The following is a 16861-nucleotide window of genomic DNA, read 5'->3' as shown; positions in this document are numbered from 1 at the left end:
GGTCTTTCATTTTGAATCTGGTGGAGAGCATACCTTTCACCTGTTCTAGGTTTCTAGTGTTGTCTGCTGCGATGATCAAATCATCCACCCAAATGACGATGATCACTTTTCCTGACTCTTTTGACTCCCTTGAGTAAACACAGGGGTCTACTGGGTTCTGTAGGAAGTGATCTTCAATGAGACATGTATGAAGCATCCTGGGGTAATGTAGCTAGCAGATGAAACAGCCTGGGGTAATGTAGCATCCTGGGGCAATGTAGCTAGCAGATGAAACAGCCTGGGGTAATGTAGCATCCTGGGGTAATGTAGCTAGCAGATGAAACAGCCTGGGGTAATGTAGCATCCTGGGGTAATGTAGCTAGCAGTTAAACAGCCTGGGGTAATGTAGCTAGCAGATGAAACAGCCTGGGGTAATGTAGCTAGCAGATGAAACAGCCTGGGGTAATGTAGCAGCCTGGGGTAATGTAGCATCCTGGGGTAATGTAGCTAGCAGATGAAACAGCCTGGGGTAATGTAGCATCCTGGGGTAATGTAGCTAGCAGATGAAACAGCCTGGGGCAATGTAGCAGCCTGACGTAATGTAGCTAGCAGTTAAACAGCCTGGGGTAATGTAGCAGCCTGGGGTAATGTAGCTAGCAGATGAAACAGCCTGGGGTAATGTAGCAGCCTGACGTAATGTAGCTAGCAGTTAAACAGCCTGGGGTAATGTAGCAGCCTGGGGTAATGTAGCTAGCAGATGAAACAGCCTGGGGTAATGTAGCAGCCTGGCGTAATGTAGCTAGCAGGTGAAACAGCCTGGGGTAATGTAGCTAGCAGGTGAAACAGCCTGGGGGTAATGTAGATAGCAGATTAAACAGCCTGGGGTAATGTAGCAGGCAGATGAAACAGCCTGGGGTAATGTAGCTAGCAGATGAAACAGCCTGGGGTAATGTAGCCTGTAGATGAAACAGTCTGAAACTCTCTGACCCCGTTATTTTTGGGTCGCGGCCTGAAAAGTTTGGGAACCCCTGGTATAGCACACTGTATAACTTCTTCAAAAACAATTTACAAAGAAAATAATACAATTCAGAACATCAAAAAGAATATGGCAGTCAATATTTACACACCAAACATGACCTCTACAAATCTCTTCAATTTCAGTATGGAAGCAGGTTTCGTCATAGCGTCTGCTACCATGTCGTCCGTTGGACAATAAATCAGTGTCATTCTTTCTTCTCTGATGACAGATCTGATGAAATGGTATTTTATATCGGCATGTTTACATCTCTGCCGGCACACAGGGTTTCTAGCAATCGCAATGGTTCCCTGGTTGTCCTCGTAAACAACAGTCTTCTTATATACATAGGTATCTATCCCTTCGAGCAGTTGTTCTAGATAAATACATTCCTGTATTGTCATAGCTAAAGCCATATATTCGGCTTCACAAGTTGATAGTGCCACTGTGGGCTGCTTCTTTGTTTTCCACGAAACCAGTGAGCTGTTTGTGTTCAAACTCACACAATATCCTGTGGTACTTCTTCTATCTGTGGTGTCAGCTGCCCAGTCTGCATCACTGTAGGCTTTAAGCCCTAAGCCAGGGGTGGCCAACCTTTTTTGAACCAAGATCTACTTTTTTATTTACCACCTAGCCCGAGAGCTACCAGCCAAAATTGTATATTGTAAGCCGTCATTTGAGGCTTTATAAAAGCAGCATAATGAACACAAATCTGTCAGTGCCGAGTCTGACCTCATCTTAAATAACAAACAGCATTGCTTGTTGTAGTTAACAAGGAGAGGAAGAGTTGATTTAGCAAATTTTTTTTTTTTTTTTTTTTTAATAATCAAATTTTATTAATCAAGATCTACTTGAAATCAGCCCGCGATCTACCTGTCGATCGCGATCGTCTGGTTGGGCACCACTGCCCTAAGCCCTCGCTGCTCTTTCTGAAACACAGCTGTTTATCTGCTGTACCTTTGAGATAACGAAAAACATGTTTTGCTGTAATCCAGTGCTCCTCTGTGGGGTCAGCAAAATGCTGTGACAATTTGCTCACTACAAAACATAGGTCAGGGCGAGTACATGTTGTCAAATAAATGAGGCTACCCACAGCTTCTCTGTACGTTTTTACATCTGTCAGTTTCTGAGCATCCTCTTGGTAGTCTAGTTTTTGATCACATGGTGTTTCCCTTGTTCTACATTATTGCATGTCAAAACGTTTCAGGATCTTTTCCACATATCTCTTCTGGGATATTTTTACACAATTGGCAGACTGTTCAAAGTCCATGCCTAGAAAATGCTTTAACCTTCCAAGGTCTTTCATTTTGAATCTGGTGGAGAGCATACCTTTCACCTGTTCTAGGTTTCTAGTGTTGTCTGCTGCGATGATCAAATCATCCACCCAAATGACGATGATCACTTTTCCTGACTCTTTTGACTCCCTTGAGTAAACACAGGGGTCTACTGGGTTCTGTAGGAAGTGATCTTCAATGAGACATGTATGAAGCATCTCGTTCCAATTTCGCCCAGACTGTTTCAGGCCGTAAATGGATTTTTCTAGCTTACACACTAGCTTCTCTCCTTTCTTTTCGTAACCTTCAGGTTGTTCCATATATATCTCCCTATCTATGGGTGCGTGCAGATAGGCTGTCTTCACATCCATCTGATGTAAAATCAAATTGTCCTCAGCTGCTTTCTGCATCACTACCCTTACACTGGTCAGATCGGCTGTGGGGGAGAATGTTTCACCGTAGTCTATCCCCTCCCTCTGACTGTAACCTTTAGCTACAAATCTCGCTTTGTACTTGTCCTGGCCTTCAATACCCTCCTTGATTGAGTACACCCATTTCCCTCCCACTGTCTGTCTGCCCTCTGGTAACTTGGTTAGAGTAAAGGTGTGGTTGTCCTCTAGGGACCTCATCTCCTCATCCATTGCTCTCTCCCATTTACTTGATTCAGGGGACACTATGGCCTCTTTAAAGGTCTGAGGTACCCCACTGACTACCCTGTAGCAGTAATCAATGGTGGTACGTGTACTGTCATCCTCGTCACTTCCTCTCCGGGCATAGTCTGTCAGATACTTTGGGGGTTTGTGTTCCCTTGAGGGATACCTCCCACTGCTTGGGGCACGTGACGTCACCCTCGGGTGCTCCTCGTCATCGCCCTCTGGGGGTTGCTGACTGTCTGTCTGCACAACCGTGCTAAGTACACTGGGCTGAGGTGTCTCTGTTTCTTCACACCTTACTCTGGAGCAGTGGCGTCGTTAGCCCTGGGCTTCCGGGGCTTTAGCCCCGGATGTTTTTCTCCTAGCCCCGGATCTAAAAAAAAAAAAAAATTGTTTACATTTTTTTTTTTTTTTTTTACTCTTTTTTTTTTTTTTTATGTCAGCATCCCCATTGTCTTTGCTGAATGTTTGTTAGTGTTTGGTATTTTTTGTTGGTTTTTAGTACTTTTAAACATTTTTAGTAAGTAGTTTTCATTTGATCCTATAATTTTTCATTCACCGATTTGTGGACTTTTTTTTTAGTGTCCTGAAAGGCGCCTTATAAATCAAATGCATTATTATTATTATTATTATTATTATTATTATTATTATTATTATTATTATTATTATTATTATTATTATTATTATTATTATTATTATTATTATTATTATTATTATTATTATTATTATTATTATCATCATCATCCAGGAGGGAAAAGACACTTTGGATAGTAGGGACTGCATCTCTGCCTGTCCTGACCAGGAAACACTTTGCAACTGTGATCTCCTCTGGCAATAGTTGGATATTGTAATGTGTGGCGAGGGGTTGCAGCAATTCCACTGAGAGAAACTGGTCTGAGGCTGGATAACATGCCTGTATGCCTCTCATAAGTTGTTATCCAACTCATGAGAACCTGCTCTCAAGCTCTGGATAGAACAGTCTCTGTCTCAGCTGATCTCCTGAGCTGAGGTCTGAGCTTGTGCCACAAGATGCCATTACATATGGCCTTTGTCCTGTCATACATGTCCACTGCCATCTCTGAGGTGCGATAACCTTTGAGTGTGTCCTGCACTGTGCTTTTAAATAGTACAGATAGGTATTGAAGATGTGCACTTTAACGCAGCAGCACCTGGAGCCTCCATACCCATGTCCAGTGTCCACTGACAAAGACATGCTCATGATACTGTGATAAACTATAATAAGCTTTAATCGAACCCTGGTTCATTTCCTCGGATAGTCCGGTTGGTTTGGGGTGGTGTGAAAGCCAGTGGCGGTTGGAATGCCCCACGGGCCCTGAGGCGAGATTGACAGCTCGGGCCCCCCCCCCCCCACACCGATATTTATTGTATTATTATTAAAAAAAAATAATCAAACTTTTTTTTTTTCCAACATGAAACAAAACATATCACAATACAATAATAATACGTCAAATGTATATACTCTCTTTTCTGGACTCTTTTCGTATCACAAACAGTACTGTATTTGCAAATCTGGTATGTCATGTATAGATGTAGCAGTACTGTCTATCTGTATGTCATTATGTTATGATGAATTGAAAATGGGGGACCCTGATGTAAACAAGACGAAAGTCTTTCTCTGGTCTGCATCCCCTTAACAATTGTATGTATTGAGCTGTACTGTATTGTACCCATTCTGCAATCTGTTAAATAAAGTTTTCATTCATTCACCATGACATTACGTTAGTTAGCATCCAAGCTAGCGTGATAACGTTAGTAGTTAGCTTACCTGCAATAATGTTGTCATCGTACTGGACAGATAAGACTTGTTAAATCATAATATATCCACACTTTGTGCTGGTCCTCAGTAAATGTCCCCTTTAGCTGCTCGGCGTTGTCGGATTTTAATACACCATCGTAGCGGTGGTGATGTTTTCAGGTGACTTATTATGATGGATCATATGTGTTATAGCTTGTTGCCCTAGCAAGCGATATTTTTCCTCCCGACGCCATCTTTGTTGTTGATGCCGCGTTCACGTTACGTGGGAAGAAGCGGAAGAACCAGAGGACATCTCGTTGCTACACCTAGGAAGCCTTCACGCATTGACTCTATGAAAACGCCCACATCCATACTTCCGCAATTCGTGACGCGAAGTGTGAGATATCAGGGTCTATAAAAAATCCCATATGTCCTAGTAGGAATTACCACTAGGAGGCTGACGTGAATGGTTTTTCCCAGTCGGAAGCTGGTTCTTCCGATTCTTCCCACGTAACGTGAACGCGGCTCTGCTTGTGAAACTTACGTGGCTACGTCACAGCCAAGAAAGGGAGCGCTGGATTTGTGTAAAACGCCCTGTTCCTAAACCATACGCTATCAGTCGTACTCGTACCACAGTACTGGCAAAACGGGAGGAGCCTACAGTCAAAACAAACGCACCAGTCCCAGTTGCCGTTACCAGTTGCCGTTCGATCCAGTCCCACACGCGAACGGCAACTCCATTCAGTCCCGGGCCTGGGCCCGGGCCCCAGACCCCCCGCGGGCCCTAAGGCAGCTGCCTCTGCAGCCTCGCCTATATCGCCGCCTGTGGTGAAAGCTCATTCACTCTTGCAAGTGAACCCTGCATTTGAGATGTGAATGCAAAGCGGACCAAAGGCAGGAAAATACCCAAAAATCTAATATCTTTTTTATGAGACTTTTTTTTTCGATTGCTTAAGCATGATTTTTAAAACGGGGCCCGGTGTTTCAAAACACACAATTAGCACAACCACACACACAATTATCAGAACACCTCAGATCCTTTGCTAAATTAAACACTTGTCAAAACCATACACTAATTTAAAAAAAACTACATTTTGTTACTATATGAAACACACGTTTTATATGACTTAATTCTGTTTGAACCAGTTACTCACACTGCTGTGCTTAACCTAAAACACATTTAGCTATTCTACTTCTCAGTGATTAGAGTACTGTAAGTGAAGTACGCAGAGAATGTGCAAATATACAATAAATTCACCAAACACTACACAAGACCAATGCTGTAGACTGATGAAAATATTATTTATTTATCTACATATACCCAAATCAATGATGCAGACTGCTGGAAAAAAAACATTTTCTCTCCATATACCCAAATCAATGATGCAGACTGATGAAAATATAAATTTTCTCGCCATATAACCAAATCAGTCAACATTTCAACATGGAGAATCACAACAAAACATGTCCCAGTTTTCATGCTACTATGTGCATAACACTGTAAGCTCAGCAAATATCAGACAAACATAAAATACTGTATCCAGTAGGCCTACAGGTTAAAATTACAGTAAAACAAAAACAATTTTGAAAAAATTTAAATAGAGTACAGAAAATACTAGACATTATCTCTTTGCCTAGCTGGATCTGGCAAGATACTTTTTTGCTCTGTGTATTGTTTTGCAAAAAGTGTGAGGCTGACATTGTGCTTATAGAGGTGCAAATCTGGGCCTATGTTTTGCTCCTTGAGTGTAATGTTTTGATAATTGTGTAATACTTTTGATTTGAGTGTTTATGCAATTGAAGAAAACTGTAAAGACTAGAGATTAACTGTTTATTTCTTTTGTACATAGGCTGTGCATATGTTTGTTTGTTTGTTTATTTGCTTATGTGTATGATTCTTAACTGTTTTTATTTTGTTATTGGTGTATATGTGTGTATGTATGTACAGTATATGTATATATATATATATGTGTATATATGTATATTTGTACTCCTGTTGGGGCCTCTTGGACCAGATCAATGTTTTATCTGGCTAAATAAAGGTTAAATAAATAAATAAGAAACTGATGATTTGGTCCTGTTAACTTTGAATTTTCTATGGGGACTGCCCAGATCCCTCTCATGGACATGGACCTCACTTTGAGAACCTCTAATGATTCTAGTTCTTCAGTATTCATCTCTAATTACTCTAAAATTGCGTATTACTGCTGAAGCCCCCAATGTTTTCTAACCCTAAAAACGCCCCTGCTCTGGAGTCCAGCTCTGGCTCCTCTGTCTGTGTCTCGCTCTCACATGTTGTCTTTGTGACAAACTTGACTAGCCTGTGTTTCTGCACTCCCCCTTTACCGGGATAATAAACTAGGAAAGCGGGGCTTCCTTTGTCGTGCCCTACAAAGAGTCCTTTTTTACATCTGGACTCAAGCTTTCCTCTGTCCTGCAGGAAAGCATAACACACTGATCCAAATTTGTGCATTCTAGCTAGATTACACTTCTTTCCTGTCAGTGCTGTATACGGGGTGGTGCCTGTGTGCTTATTAAAGCACCTGTTTCTGGTGTAAGCGGCTTCTTGCACCGCATAATGCCATAGACTGTTACTGTCTACTAGCTTACACCTAGCCATTTCGAAAGGAGTGCGCCATTCCCTCTCTGCCACTCCGTTCTGGTGTGGGGAATATGGACATGACGTCTCGTGTCTTATCTTGTTCCTCCTCAACAGTGATTGGAACTCTCTGTTTGTGAACTCGGTTCCGTTGTCAGACCTCAAGCATCTTATGTTACCATAAGGGGCTATGTCTGCCAGGAATTTCTCCATGGCCTGGAGTGTGTCACTCTTTGCTTTGAGAAAGTAAACAAACACTGCCCCTGTGCACACATCTGTATATCTAAAGCCTCCTATGGACTCGTTTCTTACTGGACCGGCTAGATCTGTGTTAACTAGCGCAAGTGGTACCTTTACTTTTTCTGTGGGATTTCTGTTTCTCGATTGAGTAAACTTCCCCTTTATGCACACTACACATTCTTTGTCAGGTCTACACTTTTCACCTTCAATGTGCATGCCTTCTGTCACTGCTTGCAGTTTCAGTAAATCCTCGTAATTACAATGACCCATAATCTCATGCCATGTCTGAATATCGTGACTGACAGTCACGTTACACATATCATTATTACACTTGTCGTTGTCATTACACTCTGTTTGCAGATAATACATTCTCCAGTACACCTCTATGTTAAATCGCGTACCGTTGGGCTCTACAAGAAAATGTTTACCTTCATTGAAGAACACTTTGGCACCGTTCGCAGTAGCAGCTATTACAGAGAATAGTCCTTGTGGGAACGATGGTACATAGAGAGCGTTCTTTAATGTCACTGTACGCCGGCGCCCCTCACTGTCTGTGAGGCATACCTGTGCGTCTCCTCTCTCTTGCGCCAACCCGTAGGTGCGCTTCCCGTTTGCCAGCTCCATGCTGTGTCTCTCCGGGTGGAAAGTGTTGTCAAAGTTCTTGAACCGACTCCTGTCGTTGATGACGTGGGACGACGCACCTGTGTTAACGATCAGTCCCTTCCTTTGGGCCTGCTGCAGCTGCCTTGGCCTGGTGACGTACGCTGTCTGCGCCCTGGGGATGAAGCCCTCTTGTCCCGATACTCTCCGGGCATCGCCTCGATTCGTCTTGCATCGACCGTCGCCGCCATCTTGTCCATGGCCGCCATCTTGTCCATGCGCGTATTGCGCGCTCTGGTCGCGTTTCTTCATGCACGCTCTGTCTGTGTGCCTCGTGGATTTGCAGAAGCCACACCAGACAGTCCTTGTGCAGTTACCTCTCCGATGGCCTTTCTCTCCGCATCGCCAACACGCCAGCTCCGTCGTGGGCCTGGTCTTCTCCCTTGGCGTCGCTCGGGCCTTCAGCACCCTCTCTCCCGCCTCCACGGCGGCTGGGTGGGTATCTTCTGAGGCCTCGAAGTTTTGTAACTTGGCCTTGAACTTTCCCAGCGTCATGTCCGCTGAACCGTGTGTTACCAGGAGTGTGAATGGTTTGTACAGCTCCGGTAGTCCCCTCATCACCATCGCCATCATTAGCCCATCGCTTGGTGCTTCTCCTGCACTCTTCAATGCCGTCATGATCTGCTCAGCTCTGATGACATATTCGGTCACAGTCTCTGTGTGCCCCTTCTTCAGTGCTGTTAGTGCTATGTAGAGGGCCACGACTCGGGTTCTCCCTTGCCCGATATAATGCTCTCTCAACACTCCCAGGCTTTCTCGGCCTTTGTCTTTAGTGTCGCGGAATATCAGCCCCAAGCTTGTGTCGTCGAGCAGTGGTGCTAACTCACAGTATGCATCTGCATTACGCTTGTCGTCCAGGGCTTGTGCTTCCGCCGTCAGGTCTCCCGTGGGGGCCGTCAAGATCGTCGTCTTCAGTCCCACACCGTGCATGCAGCATAACATGCGCTTTTCCCAGAGCCCTCTGCCTTTCCATTAAATGAGGGCCATTTGCTCCTTCCCTTGGTCGCCACGAGTTTTAAGACAGGGTTCTCCCCCTCGCCTCCGTTGGGCTCAGCAGGCTCCGTCTCCCCCGGTGCCGCCTCCCCGGGGCTCTGCGCGCTGCTCTCTGGGCGGGTCCGCTTGCGCTCCAGCAGCAGCGCGTCGGTGGGGTCGGTGCCCCGCTTCCTCTTGATGCTCAGGATTGTCGTGTTGGATTCCATGTTGCTCTTTGATGGTGGGCGTAGCTTTAGCTCTTGTTGGCCTAGCGTCTAGCCACGCGGTGCTCCCGGTGCTAACCTAGCCTATACTTCAGCTAAACTTGCTACCCTTATTATTTCGCCCCTGCGTGATCTGGGCCCATAACCTGTTGACAGGTCAAGAGGCATGGTTTCTACCTTCAGCCATTAATCAGCGTGGTTTATTATTTGCATGGTAAAGAAGCAGTACATGAGTTCTCCTCTCCATGAGAGGCAGGTGGGAAAGAGGTAGAGGGGGAGGAGACATCTCCTTAAATACTGTCCACCTGGTGGTAGCATTAGCGGCTCTGCCTATAGCACCCTCTAGTGGAAACAGTTATGTACAGTCAGTGGAAACAGTTAAATACAGTTAGACAGTTACTTGCAATCCTACATATAACCTAACTTTAACAGCATTTATATTTCATATTGAGTGCTAAACTCAACTAAATGTATACATTGTATATTGTTAATACACTTCAATTTTCTATTGTTTATTTTTATTATATTATTGTTTATTATATTATAAATACTCATTTATTATACAGCACAAGTACAGTACAACAAAAAGACATTTGCAAATGTAACAGTAAAGTGCATTAAGATAAGATAAGATATCTTATTTTATCTTATCTTATCTCAATGCACTTTACTGTTACATTTGCAAATGTCTTTTTGTTGTACTGTACTTGTGCTGTATAATGACAATACATTTGAATCTAATCAAATCTATTCTAATCTAATCTAAACTGGAAAATAAACATTACTCAAGGTTTACAAAAGTGTCTACCACAGCCAAATTGTATGTTGTTTGTTGTATGTATTGAATCGAGAATCGATTATGAATCCGTTCGTGATCCCAAGAATCTATAGAACTATACTATAACTATACTATACTATACGCTGCTGTTGTGTTTCTCACTCAGCAGTCTATCCATGGAACAGAAGCAGAATCAATCAAGATAAGATTATATAAGATAAGATAAGATAAGATGAGATAAGGTAAGATAAGAGAAGAGAAGATAAGATAAGATAAGATGAGATGAGATAAGATATAGGATAAGATAAGATGAGGTGAGATGAGATAAGATATAGGATAAGATAAGATGAGACGAGATGAGATAAGATGAGATAAGGTAAGATAAGATAAGATCAGATCAGATAAGATCAGATAAGATTAGATAAGATAAGATAAGATAAGATAAGATACAATGTTGTTTTATTGTTCCCCTTGGGGAAATTCGGGCATCATAGCAGCATGGGGGAGTGGAGGTACAGGTATGGACATGGTCATAGTAGAAAGACATAAATATAGGCAATATAATTAGATCTGCATATAAAAAATATGAGAAAAATATTGTTGTTTACAGTGTAAACACAGGTGCAGATGAGAATCTGTATGTCCTATCAGTTAGGCTATATTATATGTTACAATAAATATAGGCAATTATGAAAATAGAAAAAAAAACCTTGATGCAAAAATAAAATATAAAATGAATAGATACAATTTGAAATAATGTCAAAACATGCCTGCTCGCCCATGCGCAGAGGAAATTATGTGATCATGGTCATCTAATGACAGAGTGACTTCCTCCTGCAGGAAGCCCCTCCCCCTCGACGCGCTGCCGAGAGGCGCACTTGGAGAATCGACCGAGCCTCGTCCGGTACGAGAGACGACGCACCGGCGGCGACACGCAAAACGGGACGCGGGCGAAGTTTTACCGACTGCAACTAGAAACACTGGATTATGAACACCGAGCGAATCTGTACTAGTAGTATCGCGTCGAATGGACGGAGGCTGCTGGCGGAACACGGACTCTGCCTTTAACAATAAAGCTGCTGTGGGTGAATTCTCTGGAGATGGCAGAGTAGCTCGACTTAATCATAAAAAACACTTCGAAAAATCTTCTCCGAGGTGAGTGTGTTGGTGTTTCTTATTAAAGCAGCATGCATACTGTGTTTCCTAAAGGATGTATACTGTTTAATTATTAGGACATCTCTCTCGCACGGGAACACCGACCTATAATCTCTATAGGCGTAGTTTGGAAGTTTGTTTTAATGCTTGGAAAGTGTGACCTGGCTACTGTAGGCGGCTGCAAATTGGTGTGTTTACGATGTGTTTTTTAATAAATCTCGCACTGTCGTCCATATGTGTGTTTATGATCGATGAGCCCACATACATAATAATAGTCAAAACAACATTGTGCAGAGCTGAGGTTATCTTCCTGCTTACTGGCAGAGTCGTTGGTCCATTTAATAATAAACTCGACTAGAGTGAGATTTGAGGGGTTTTCTCGGTTATTCGTATCTATTTGAGGTGTAGTCGAGGGCAGGAGAACATGGGTGTATGTTTTTTTTTTTTTTTTTTAGATGTAGTCGAGAACATTGCAGCTAAAAGTTGTCTCTCAGCTGGTGTTCTTTGTCATGTAAACCGGGCAGGGAGGGTCGTTCCTGCCTGGTGGTGGTGGTGGCGTCTCCATCATCCCACGCTGAGCGCTCAGCATGACAATAGAGGTGAGTGAGTAGGGGGCGATGAATATGTATTAACGAGCTTGGCGAAAACACTGGTCAGGTGACGTTTAAGTCTCGGCGAACTTTTTTGGTCATACATTATAGGCACTCTTTCTTGTCCTCACTGTTCCTATAGTTTTGTTTTTTAATTGGTGATTGATGATTTTATCTAAATTATTTTATTCTATTATTGTATCTGGTTTAACTGCTGTCTGTTGTTGTTGTTATTTATTTCAGATGTTTGTTGATTATGATGAATTGAAAATGGGGGACCCTGATGTAAACAAGACGAAAGTCTTTCTCTGGTCTGCATCCCCTTACTGAGCTGTACTGTACCCATTCTGCAATCTGTTAATACAGTTTTCAATCAATCAATTGTTTTTATATATGAGCTGTAGTGTGTAAATCACCCTGTGCATTCGTGCTGTGAAGGGTGCTATTATATAAATAAAAGTAATTCATTCATTCATTATTCTACGTTCTGAAAAGATGCGGTTGGAGGAGACTGAGTCACGGAACATCATATCAGCAGCTGAACCTAAAAGATTATCACAGGATTTACCTCCCCGATTATTAAGTAAACCCAGCAGGCATGTCTGTTGATAAGGTGCAAACTTCATTATAGAGGTAATGGTTGTTGAGTCATTCAGAGGTGGATTTTCGTGTTGGGAAATAGTATAATCTAATATATTCTATGCATCTTAAATCCAAGTTTTTTTTTTATCCCACAGTCATGGTTATGCACATGTGTAAACACCAGTCAATAGGCCACTGCTGTATGGCTGACTAATCAGGTCGCAGTGTCTAGCCGTGGGAGATTACTGTGTGTGTGTGTGTCACGGTGTCGGGACAAGTGCTCACACCTGGGGGGAGGGTTGTGTCGTTTCTTATGCTGATGACCACACTGTTGACATTGCAGTGTGTGAACTGTGGTAGGTGAGGTCAGGCCCGTGAGCTAACTAGACAGTCTGGAATATACAAGGCTTTTGAAGGGATCAATAACTAGTTGGAAGGAGAATTGAGATTAATCAATACATGGTCAGAATGGGGGGGGGGGGGGGGGCGGTAATTAGGGATGGGTACCTCTCACATTTGAAAGGTACTGTGAATCGATACCGGTACCCAACGGTACCTTTTTTCGGTACTTTAAAAAAAAAATAAAAAAAAATATTTTTTATAATTTTTTTCTTTATTATTTATAATTTTTTTCTTTTCATGTCAACGTTCACACGCACAATATATGCTTACCTAGGATTTGACTTGATTCAACAACAAAGCAGTCGGAGCAATGACAAGCCGGAAACTGTCGAAATTTTATTTACCTACCTCAGTCGTAAAAAAAAATCCAAACTTCAAATAACTACAATTTCGACAGTTTTCGGCTTGTCATTGCTCCGACTGCTTTGTTGTTGAATCAAGTCAAATCCTAGGTAAGCATATATTGTGCGTGTGAACGTTGACATGAAAAAAAAAAAAAAAAAAAAGTAAAAGTAAAAGTAAAAGTAAAAAAAAAATTAATAAAAAATATTTTTTTTTTATTTTTTTTTCGGTTTCTCACTTGATTCGATACTCGGTAGTACCGACGTGTTTCGGTTCGGTACCTCAAAAGTACCGAATTCGGTACCCATCCCTAGCGGTAATGGAGCCTGTTCTACTAACAGAGTAACTGAGCTAAGGAGGTATTGTCAGTGTTTGCTAGCTATGTATCCTGCAGGAATCAATTAGCTGGACTCTGAGAATAATCAAATCAAGTGGTAACATCATCAATAATCAATATCGATTGATTAGCTATTGTTCAATATAATATAACCAATGGGGAATTCAGACCCTTATCTGTACCTTTGTTTACACTGTTTATTATTCTCATATTTGTATATTAATAGTTGACTATATTTTTTACACTGTTTGTTAGTTTTTCCCCCTCATTTTTATATTCAGATAAAGGTGTATTGCCTATATCTTCTTTCTACTGTTACACTGCCGATACCTGTACCGCCTCTCCCCCATGCTGCAATGGCGCCCACATTTCCCCAAGGAATATCTTATCTTAAACAAGTAGTGCACCTGGTTTGCTTACTTTTCACTTAATTTGAGTGGTTCAAAAACATCTACAGCCTCAGTGTCCTTTGATTTATCACATGCTAGCATTAAATGACCAGCAGATGACCACGCTGGTTCCATAAACGTGTTGGCATCTGAAAGCCCCCACCACTAACTGCGATGCTGCCTTGGCCTCTTTGTATTCTAATCTCTACTCTTTAGATACTCTGTGCCAGGTCTCCTCGGTGCCAGGTCGTGGCTCTGTCTGCGTGGCCGGCTGCCTGGTGATCTGGAGAGTGTCGCTTTCCTATAGCTGAGAGGTCAGGCTGTCTTGGTCGGGCCGCCTGGTGATCACAGTGGGCTGCGTCCTGGAGTCTGGCTGATAGGGCTCTGGTCAGATAGAGGGACGTCAGTCTGGGCTGAGTCAGTCGGCCCTGGCTCCAGGCTGCCTGCTCTGTTCAGCTGAAGGGAAAAGGCACCGACTTGACCCCCCCCCCCCCCCCCCCCCCCCCCCGCTGCTCACCCAGAAGAACCTTCTCTGATTAGCTCTCTCTCTGCCTCCCTTTCTCCGCCCTGTCTGTTGTTCTATTGACACTGTTTTACTTTTAGTGCAGGTGAAGGTAAACAATGGTCTCTGTTGTGGTCTACTCTCCAGTGTTTGTCTAGCGTTTATCTGAACATCTAATAGTTTTAATGCATTCCCAACAATGTGACAGAGTGAAGGAGTCTTTGTGATACTAGGACAGAGTGAAGGAGTCTTTGTGATACTAGGACAGAGTGAAGGAGTCTTTGTGATACTAGGACAGAGTGAAGGAGTCTTTGTGATACTAGGACAGAGTGAAGGAGTCTTTGTGATACTAGGACAGAGTGAAGGAGTCTTTGTGATACTAGGACAGATTGAAGGAGTCTTTGTGATACTAGGACAGAGTGAAGGAGTCTGTGATACTAGGACAGAGTGAAGGAGTCTTTGTGATACTAGGACAGAGTGAAGGAGTCTTTGTGATACTAGGACAGAGTGAAGGAGTCTTTGTGATACTAGGACAGAGTGAAGGAGTCTTTGTGATACTAGGACACTGGACAGGTTGAAGGAGTATTTGTGATACTAGGACAAAGTGAATGAGTCTTTGTGATACTAGGACAGGTTGAAGCCAAGGAGTCTTTGTGATACTGGATTTTATTTGTTAACACGTCATCTGTACTTTTTGGAGACTTGTAAAAAGTATGGGGTTATTTTAGAACATGTTTAGTCATTGCATGCCTTTTTAAATAGCTGCTGATTATCACAGTGTCACCGGTTTCAGCTTTTTTGTTGTTGTTATTGTTATTATTATTATACAAGGTTGTAACACTATTTAGAACGCTGTTACTTTTTACATGTGTATGCAAGTTAAAGGTGCTCTGTGTGGTTTAGGGGATGGGGGATTTGTTTACAAACTATACAGGTGAGGTCATTCTTAAAATTATTTAAACCAAATGTAAGCCTTTAGCCATTAAGTTTGTCGGGTGGCTTTCTAGCTTCAAATGTTGTTCTAGGTCGGAGGCCCATTTCTGCTCTGAGGACAGTTTGTCTATTCACTTGTGAAAATATATAATATTATATATACATATATTTATATATATTAGGGCTGTCAATATTAACAATTATTCTTTGTATTAATTTGAAAACCGTAACGCAATTATGTAATTAATCACATGACCCTTTTTTGATCACGACCGCTCCCGTAGCTTTGCTACCCTGCCGAGTGACTGGTGTGTTTACATTCCTGGATCACTCTTGACGAGCAGAGTGACCGGACGTGTCCTGAATGTCTTATTTCACAATACAAACTTTCTCAACAGACTTTTAGATTAAACCAATAAGTTATATAAACAATGCAGTGATGGAGCCGCCTTTCCCAGCGGTAACTGCGATATACTGTACATTAGGGCTGTCCCCAACTAAGGATTTGGATAGTCGACTTTGATTGGCAGACATTTGCAAGTGGTCGAATGCAATTTTTTTATTTATTATTATTATAAAAAAGATCAAAAAAATTATGGATACATCTTGATATTTGTCTAGTCTAGTGTGTTCATTAGATGGGTGAAATCCTCTTCAGTGCCTCTGTGCCCGTTTTCTTAGGCAGTTAGCCTTGCTGGTATGCGCGCTATTAGCATTAGCCACGCTTCTAGACCCCTTTGCTTTTGGAATGAATGATGGCATTTATTTAGATTATTATATTAAAAAAATTGCATTAGACTAAGAGGTTGGCACAGTGGACTACGGCTCCTTTTGATCGATTAGTCGACTAATCGGGGTCAGCCCTACTGTACATATATCGTGTTTTCTTTGTTATTTACTCCAAAAACGTGCCTGCATCAGCATAAGTAATCATAATAATATAAATAACAATCCAACATACATTTTGAGAATCTGTTCTCCCGAAGCTTTGATTATTCCACAATCATTACCGCTGCTGCTTCGAAGCCCAAGGACACGGCGATCGGGACGAGTCCCTGCCCTGTGTGTTTTTTTTACTCCTCTTCTGAGTTTAAAAGACTTCTCTCCGCACCTTGCACCTTTATCCAATCAGCACAGTGTCATCAAATGCCTGTGTGCTGAGCAGCAGTGTGTCGTGCTGCGTGTCTGTGGCCTGCTTCTCCCGCGCTCTCCTCGTGTCGTTCGTTAAACGTTGCGCCTCTAAGGCTGCGGTTAGACTTTCGTTTCATTTTCAGATGAGTTTCGCCGCAACGTAGCGGGAGGCGAGTCACACTTTCGTTTTGTCACCTGAGCACAGTGATGTAGTACACTGCCAAAGCAGTAGGTCAAGGTGGCAGTAGTTGGCGAACATGAAGGCAATTTTCAACCAATCAGAACTTGAATGTGCCAATACACTTCCTGCAAAGAAAATGTCAACAAGGCGGGCGCCGCCATCTTTGC

General features: G+C 42.6%; 2 protein-coding genes across 2 annotated transcripts in view; one reads left to right on the top strand and one right to left on the bottom strand.

Annotated features, from left to right (window-relative positions):
• The window catches only part of LOC311226036 (retinol dehydrogenase 7-like), a gene marked incomplete at both ends in the record, with an annotated part of 87541 nt that extends 78166 nt beyond the window's left edge, over positions 1-9375 (bottom strand). Inside the window, one exon of the mRNA XM_084311416.1 lies at positions 9253-9375. Within this exon, the coding sequence (XP_084167542.1) occupies positions 9253-9375 (123 nt within the window). The remainder of the gene's footprint in view (positions 1-9252) is intronic.
• Positions 9376-11046: 1671 nt separating this feature from the next.
• LOC311226035 (uncharacterized protein) overlaps positions 11047-16861 on the top strand; it is a 115210-nt gene continuing 109395 nt past the window's right edge. Inside the window, exon 1 of the mRNA XM_084311415.1 lies at positions 11047-11305. The gene's annotated coding sequence lies outside the window, so the exon portion shown is untranslated. The remainder of the gene's footprint in view (positions 11306-16861) is intronic.

The sequence above is a fragment of the Notolepis coatsorum genome (assembly GCF_963971535.1).
Source record: "Notolepis coatsorum genome assembly, chromosome: 3".
Classification (NCBI taxonomy): Eukaryota; Metazoa; Chordata; class Actinopteri; order Aulopiformes; family Paralepididae; genus Notolepis; species Notolepis coatsorum.
Note: the sequence above shows the minus strand (reverse complement) of the source record. Positions and strands in the feature narration are given on the sequence as shown.